The 7,799-nt window shown below is 50.6% G+C and overlaps 1 protein-coding gene across 2 annotated transcripts in view; it reads right to left on the reverse strand.

The window, feature by feature from the left end:
• The window catches only part of si:ch211-250n8.1, a 94,548-nt gene extending 87,071 nt beyond the window's left edge, over nt 1-7,477 (reverse strand). For both annotated transcript variants that reach the window (XM_041217128.1, XM_041217127.1), the window contains exon 1: nt 7,279-7,477. In XM_041217128.1, coding sequence (XP_041073062.1) covers nt 7,279-7,315 — 37 coding nt within the window. In that variant the 5' untranslated portion in view covers nt 7,316-7,477. The remainder of the gene's footprint in view (nt 1-7,278) is intronic.
• Nucleotides 7,478-7,799: the final 322 nt, after the last annotated feature.

The raw sequence follows: 7,799 nt of genomic DNA on the forward strand, positions 1-7,799 counted from the left end.
TGGAAAGGTTGAGTGAGTGGGCAAAGATCTGGCAAATGGAGTTTAACATGGAAAATGTGAAGTTGTTCACTTTGGCAAGAAGAACAAAAATGCAGAGTATTACTTAAATAGAGAATGGCTGCATAATTCTGAGGTGTAGAGGGATCTAGGTGTTCTTGTGCATGAGTCACAAAATGTTAATATGCAGCTACAACAAGTAATTAAGGAAGCTAATGGAATGCTATCGTTTATTATGAGAGGGGTTGAACATAAAAGTAAGGATGTTATGCTTCAGTTATACAGAGCATTAGTGAGACCGCACCTCAAATATTATGTGCAGTTTTGGTCTCCTTATTTAAGGAAGGATGTAAATGCTTTCGAGGTAATTCAAAGGAGGTTTACTAGATTGATACCTGGAATGAGTGGGTTGTCTTATGAGGAAATGTTGGACTGACTGGGTTTGTTTCCACTAGAGTTTAGAAATGTGAGCGGTGATTTGACTGAAGTATACAAGATCCTGAACGGCCTTGACAAGGTGGATATTGAAAGGACGTTTGCTCTTGTGGGTGAGTCCAGAACTATGGGGCACTGTGTTAAAATTAGGAGTCACCCTTTTAGGACAGAGAAGAGGAGAAATTTTTTCTCTCAGGGGGTTGTGTGACTTTGGAATTCTCTGCTCAAAAGGTGGTGGGGCGGGGGGGTCATTGAATATTTTTAAGGCAGAGGTAGATATATTTTTGTTAGGCGAGGGGATTAAAGGTTATTGGGGTTAGATGGGAATATGAAAATTGAAACACAAGAAGATCAGCCATGATCTTACAGAATGGCGGAGCAGGCTCGAGGGGCCGTATGGTCTACTCCTGTTCCCATTTCTTATGTTCTTATGATTCAACTGAGTTTAATTTTACTGACAACAAAGAAACAGAAGCTTGCTGAGCTTGGCAGTCTAATAGCCCATCAGGCAGGGGATATGCTATGTCATTGTTTTCTCAAGGCCAACAATGGGTGGGCCAGGTGTAAACTCATATTAGTTAATTTGGTATCAAGCATTTGAAAGCTAACCTGGAGTAAAGCCTTAAGAACAAATCCTCCTAAAAAAATAAATATATTTGGACTGGGGAAAAGGTATCCATGGGGGAATGGATCCCTTTTAAATTAACCTTGTTGCGACCAACTAAGGGGGTTCAATAAAGAAGGAGAGCCAGCTCAAACCTCCTCATCCGGGTGCATAACAAAATTGGGGTCCCATTTGACAAGTTAACAAATTGGGGACCTTGCCTGGGGACCAGTCGTAACACAAGCAATATTCAATACTAACACTGTGTGGCTCACACCGATGTCATCACAAGGATCAATGCCACTACTTTTAATTCTATGCAGTGTAATGGTTTTTCCTTTAGTCTGCTGCTACCAAAAGACTAAAAAATCCTAGTTACAACAGACAGTATGAGGGGTACAGGAAAATAGCCATCTTTCAGATTAAGGCCTAAGATTTCAAATGGATGTAACAGATCCTGTGGCAGTATTTCACAAAAGAGCAGGAGTTCTGCTAATATTTGTCCGAGGCATAGATGGCGAAACGTTGTGGCCGTTAAGTTGGATGATTCCGGTAAAGCTGATTTTGGCAATTTTGCAGGTGGTTTGGTGATACTTGGTTCTGCAGGATAGTTGAACAGGCTGTCCTATTTCCTTTGTGATTGTGGCTTCTGCTAAGCCTTGTCTCCAGCAACTACAAGAGAGAGACTTCATGTGCAACTGCAGGGGTGACTAGTTGGTCTTCTTCTTGCTGTCACACACACAGCACACAGCCAACCTACATCACGAAAGCAAAACCAGTTATGTGGTCTTTATTACACTGGGCTGTAACTTCCATCTAGCGTCGGAAAGAGATGGGGTTGGAGGTTGGGGGGGTCGGAGGGGGTCAGAGGGAGTGTCAGAAGTCACAGGTGTTAAGAGGGGTGGGGGGTTGGGGTTCAAAGGCTGGGGTCAGAGGTCGGGAGGTGGGGGTCTGCGGTCAGGGGGTGGGGGTGTCAGAGGTCGGGGTGGTCAGGGGTGTCGGGGGAGTCATGTGGGGGTCAGTCTGGGTGTTTACAATAGTTACCAAGAAGTTAGAAAAGGTTTTAATTCTTCTAACTTTTTCTGAGTTAACCCTGGTGGAACCATCCGCAGTTTGCGATTTAAACTGCATTTTCGGATGGTTCTCAGCACAGGGCAATTCCAGAGGAAGTGTGCACTTCTGGCAATTGCCGTGCAAACCCCTATCTGGGAACTTCCGAGAGGGATTCCCCAGCTTATCTTTGTGGTACCTCCTAAATCAGACACTGGGGAGCTCGGAGGTTAAGGCCCATTGCTGTTTGTGGGATCTTGCTTTGGGTAAGTTAGCTGCAGCATTCCCTTCATTACAACAGTGAATTCAAAGATTATTTCATTAGCCGTAAAGTACATTAGGGCATCCTGAGGTTATGAAGAGTGCTAAAGAAATGTAAGTCTTTTTCTTTTTGCTGGGGAGTACATTCAGAGTAACATGAACAATCGATTGGCAAAGGCACTCTATCATTGCTAGGGGATAATGTCACTCCCTGAACAGCATACTGTAATGAGATCACTCCATGCCTCAACATCTTGATTTTAAAATTTTCATATTTGTTTTCAAATCCCTCCATGGCCTCACCCTTCCCTATCTCTGTAATCTCCACCAGACTCAGGACTCTCCGAGATATCTGCGCTCCTCCAATTCTGGACTCTTGAGCAACTCCAATTTTAATTGCTGCACCATTGATGGCTGTGCAGGCCCCAAGCTCTGCAATAGCCTCCCTACAACTCTCCACCTCTCTTTTCCCTTTAAGTCACTCCTTAAAACCTACCACTCTGACCAAGCTTTTGGTCATCTGATCCAATATCTCCTTATGTGGCTTAGTCTCATACTTTGTTTTATAATGTTCCTATGAAGCACCTTTAGACATTTCATTAATTTAAAGTCACTTTATAAATATGTTATTGTTGCTGTTCACATGGTGTAATTCACATTTAATTCTAACTGTTCCACAGATGGCACAATGGATAAAGAAAGGTCTGATGTAGCACTAATCAATTCAGACCCAGAGGTCCCAGATTCTGTTTTTAGTTTGTAGTGAATTAGTCCATGATAGCAGTTCACCTGCTACAATTGCCTCTGCATCTTTGGGCCATGGTTTGGGGCAGAAAAAAATCATTGTTTATCTTCGTTCTTATCCCGAGAGTTCTGCATGTGAACATTGGTGAGGGAAGGGCTGAGTTAGGAGCATAGGAACATAGGACTTAGAAGCAGGAGTAGGTCATTCAGCCCTTCGAGCCTTCTCCACCATTCAATAAGATCATGGCTGACCTGGTTGTGTCTCAACTCCACTTTGCCATCTTTCCCCCATAACCCTTGACTCCCTTGTCTATCAAAAATCTGTTTAACTCTAGTTCAAACTGGAAATCCCTCCAGCTGCACGCCATTTCAGTGCTGTGGGTGACTCACCACCACTTTCTCAAGGGCAATTAGAGATGGGCAACAAAAACAAAACCTATACTATCAAGGCAGCAAATATGTCAGTTTGTAACTAAGAATTAAAATATGTTCTTGGTTTGTTTAAAGCACAGACTGGTTATGGCAACCCCAACCTTCTTAACTTGGACTAGACCATCAAGTCTTTTAAAAACAGAACTCTACTTGCAGCTACTTCCTTCAGTCTCTCTTAATCTGGTGGCAATGCTTGATTAAGACATTGGTTGGCCATTATTTTATGTTTAAAGTAAATTAACATAGGAACAGGAGGCCATTCAGTCCCTCTAGCCTATTCCAATACAAATCAGATCCTGGCAGATCTATACTTCAACCCCATTTTCCTGCCTTTGCTCCATACCCCTTGGCATCCTTACCCAACAAAAATCTATCAAACTCAGACTTCCAGATTTCCACAACCCATTGTGAGAAAAGGTGCTTCCTGATCTCACTCCTAAATGGCCTTTGGATTCCCCCACCAGACGAAATGGTTTCTCTGTATTTATCTTATCAAATCACTTTCCATGTTAAAGGCCTCAAATAGCATCAGCAAAATTTATCAGCACTGTCTTCCAAGTCCATGAACCAAACTTCATTTGTGTTGGTTTTGAATTTAGAAGAGTGACAACAGTGGGACTGAAATCAGCTTCACATCATATGGACTGGCTACTTAAAGTTGGGCTCAGTGTCAGCCCCCAGTTTGTTTCTGCTTCTAGGTGAAGGGAATAGAGAGAGATACAGTGAGACTGGGTGAGGGGAAACAGAGATGGAGACTGTGGGAAGGGAAATGGGGAGGATCGGTAGTAGAAAACACAAATAGAAAAACTGTTGGGAAGAATGAAAATCAGGGAAATGGGGAGTCAATGGGAATGGAAAAGGGAAAGGGAAGAAGATGCAGAGGTTCACTGATAGAAAATGAGACCGAGGGGGATAGGGGCAAGGTGCAGAGGAAAGAGGAGACGAGGGAAAGATGAAAGTTGCTAGCAGAGATCAGCAGAGCAGAGCAACATACAGTTCTAGCACAACTCAATCCAATTTATGACTCTACTATTCTGGCCATACATTTCTCCCTGAAGTAACTGGCGGTAATAAGCATACTTATATGCTGAGCCTACTAATACCCCTGAATCAATCTCACTATTTTACCAGCATTGATTTCTTTGAGTAATAAAATAAAACAAAAGTTCAGTTAGGGTTTTCTTGTAAACACTGATAAATTCATATAAAGGAGATGCATTGCAGTCCAGTGACTTTGTACCGAGGGAGTGCTACACTCTCTGGTGTTCTGTTTCAGATGGGATGTTAAACCGAGGCCCTGTCCACCTGCTCTGGTGCATATAAAAGATCCCATGGCACTATTTTGAAGCAGAGCAGGACAGTTATCCTCCGGTGTCCTGGCCAATATTTATTCCTCACTCAACATCATAGAAACACATTATCTGGTCGTTATTACATTGCTGTTTGTGGAAACTTGATGAGCACAAAATGGCTGTTGTTTCCAACATACAACAGTGACTATTAACACTTCAAATGTACTTCATTGGCTGTAAAGCGCTTTATGAAGTCCAGGGGGTCATGAAAAACGCTATATAAATACAAGTTTTTCTTTTTTTCACTCAACTACCTTCCTGGCACCCATTCCAGCCTGTGTATAGAGAAATACTTCCTAGTGCCAATCCTAAGGTTAACCATCTCCACTCTGAGCCCTTTGAAAGTAGTTGTGGGCTTAGATTCTCCACCTTTGAGTTATCCCACTTCAAATGGAAATTTTGAGAGATGAGCAGAGGCCAATGAAGGCATTGTGATGTCCAAAGAGGCCTGCCTGCCTGCCCTGCCCTACCCTGCCTGAACCAAGCAGGCTCAGCCCCAGGCCCCATAACCCAACCCACCACTCCAGGCTCCGCCCCTACTCAAAGCTCACTTAATCTCCCAAATCAGCCCTTCAACACCTGTCTCCAGGCTAGGCTTGCTCCCTACACCAGGCTGCACTCCAATCCAGCTCCTCCCCCTTCCCACTCCAGACCCCAATCTCCCCAAGCTCAAAGCCCTTATCCACCCCGACCAGCTGCTCCCCCTCCCCTCCTGCTCCAGGGCTCACCACGTCCCCCTCCTATCCTCATGCTCCAATTCCATCTCCTTCCTCCCCCAGCACCTGCACCACATCCATCCCATTCCAGGCCCCACCACGTGCTTCAGGGCCCTCCCCTCCGCTCCATGCTCCAGCACCCTCCTCCAATGCCCCTCCCCGTCCCGCACCAGGTCCCTGCTCCAGGCACGCCCCCAGCTCCCGACCCCAAACCCTCACTGCCTCACTCCAGGCCCCTCACCTCTTGCTCCAGGCCCTGCCCCCTCACCCCCTCGCCCCAGGCTCTACCCCCTCACCCCAGGCCTGCCCCCTCACCCCCTCACTCTAGCCCCCTCAATGCTTGCCCCAGGCCCCGCCCCCTCATTACAGGCCCACTCCCCTCACTCTAGACCTCTTGCCACTCCACCTTCACTCCAGGACTCTGCCCCAGTCCCCCCTCGCCCCAGGCCCCTCCCACTCACCCCACCCCCATCGCCCTCGACCTCTGCCCCTCACTTCACCCTCATCCACATAACACCCTCGCTCCAGGCACCACGCCCCTCAGCCCCCTCACTCCAGGCCCCGCCCCTCTGCCCCCACTCCCCCGACAGCCCACTCCCTCCAGACCCCACCCCTCTCCTTGCAGGCCCCACCCACCACCACCCTCAGCCCCCTCGCTCCAGACCCTGCACCCTTCCACCCACAGCCTCCTCCCTCCAGGCCCTGCCCCCTCCCTCCAGGCCCCGCCCCAGCTCAGCCCCCTCCCTCCACAGCCCCCTCCCTCCAGGCCCTGCCCCCTCGCCCACACCCTCCAGGCCCCACCCCCTCCCCTCCCACCAGGCCCCGCACCCCCCCTCCGCCCGAAGCCTGCCTCCCTCCAGGCCCCTCCCCCTCAGTCCCTTCCCTCCAGGCCATGCCCTCTCCCTCCAGGCCCCGCCCCATATCCCCTCAGCCCCCTTCCCTCCAAGCCCTGCCCCCACCTAGCCCCCTCCCTCCAGGCCCCACCCCCTCCCTCCAGGACCCTCCCCCTCAGCCCCCTCCCTCCAGGACCCTCCCCCTCAGCCCCCTCCCTCCAGGACCCTCCCCCTCAGCCCCCTCCCTCCAGGCCCCCACCCCCTTCCCCCTCAGCCCCCTCCCTCCAGGCCCCAATCCCTCCTCTCTCAGCCACCTTCCTCCAGGCCCTGCCCCCTTCCCATCAGACCCTCCCTCCAGGCCCTACCACCCATCCCCCTTGCTCCAGGCCCAGCCCCATCAGCCCCCTCCCTCCAGCCCTGCCACTCCCTCAGCCCCTTCCCTCCAGGCCCTGCCCCCACCTCAGCCCCCTTCATCCAGGCCCCTCCTCCCACAGCCCCCTCCCTCCAATCCTGCTCCCTCCCCTTCCCTCCCTCCAGGCCCCGCCCCCTCAGCCCCCACCTCCAGGCCCCGCCCCCTCAGGCCCCAACCCCCTCAGCCCATTCCTTCTAGGCCCCACCCCTCCCTCCAGGCCCCGCCTCCACCCCACTCCAGGCCCCCCTCCCTCCCTCCCCCTCCACCCCTCTCCAGGCCCCTCCCTCCTCACCCTTTCGCTCCCAGACCCTCCCCCTCAACCCCTCGCTCTCGGACCCTCCTCCTCTCCCGCTCCAGGCCCCTCCCGCGCACCCCCCGGCACCGCCCCCAACCACCAGTCCTTTCCTGCCTGCTCTCGGACTCCGGCTGCTGCCACACTCACCCTTCAAGGCACCAAGCAGCGGCTCCTTGATCGACATTTTCCTCTCCCTGGAGTCGCCCGATCCACCGGAAGCTGCCACTCCACCCCTCCCTAACTAGCCCTGCCCGGATTCCCTTCCTCCATGGCCCGAACCGCCCCACCGCTCCCTCACCCTCACACACCTGGCCACCTGGGGAGGGAGCAACGCCGGTGACGCCGCCTGTCAGTCACGGATCGTGTCTATAACTGTCAATCACCAGACTAAGCGGGGCTAAAAATCTGCCTGTCAATCACCGGATTGGGCGGGGCTAATTCTGCCTGTCAACCACCGGACTGGGTGGGGCTAACAGTCCGCTTGTCAATCGCCAGATTGGGCGGGGCCTTTAGTGCTGCACTGGATTCTTTTGGAATGGAATCATAGAATATTATATAGAATGGTTAAAGCACACAAAGAGGCCATTCTATAGATTAATATCTGTATTCTGCCAAGATTTATATGAGTAGTGCTGTGGGGGGAGAGGGCGGGGCCGGGGCCTGGAGGG

Source organism: Carcharodon carcharias, chromosome 22 (assembly GCF_017639515.1).
Source record: "Carcharodon carcharias isolate sCarCar2 chromosome 22, sCarCar2.pri, whole genome shotgun sequence".
NCBI lineage: Eukaryota > Metazoa > Chordata > Chondrichthyes > Lamniformes > Lamnidae > Carcharodon > Carcharodon carcharias.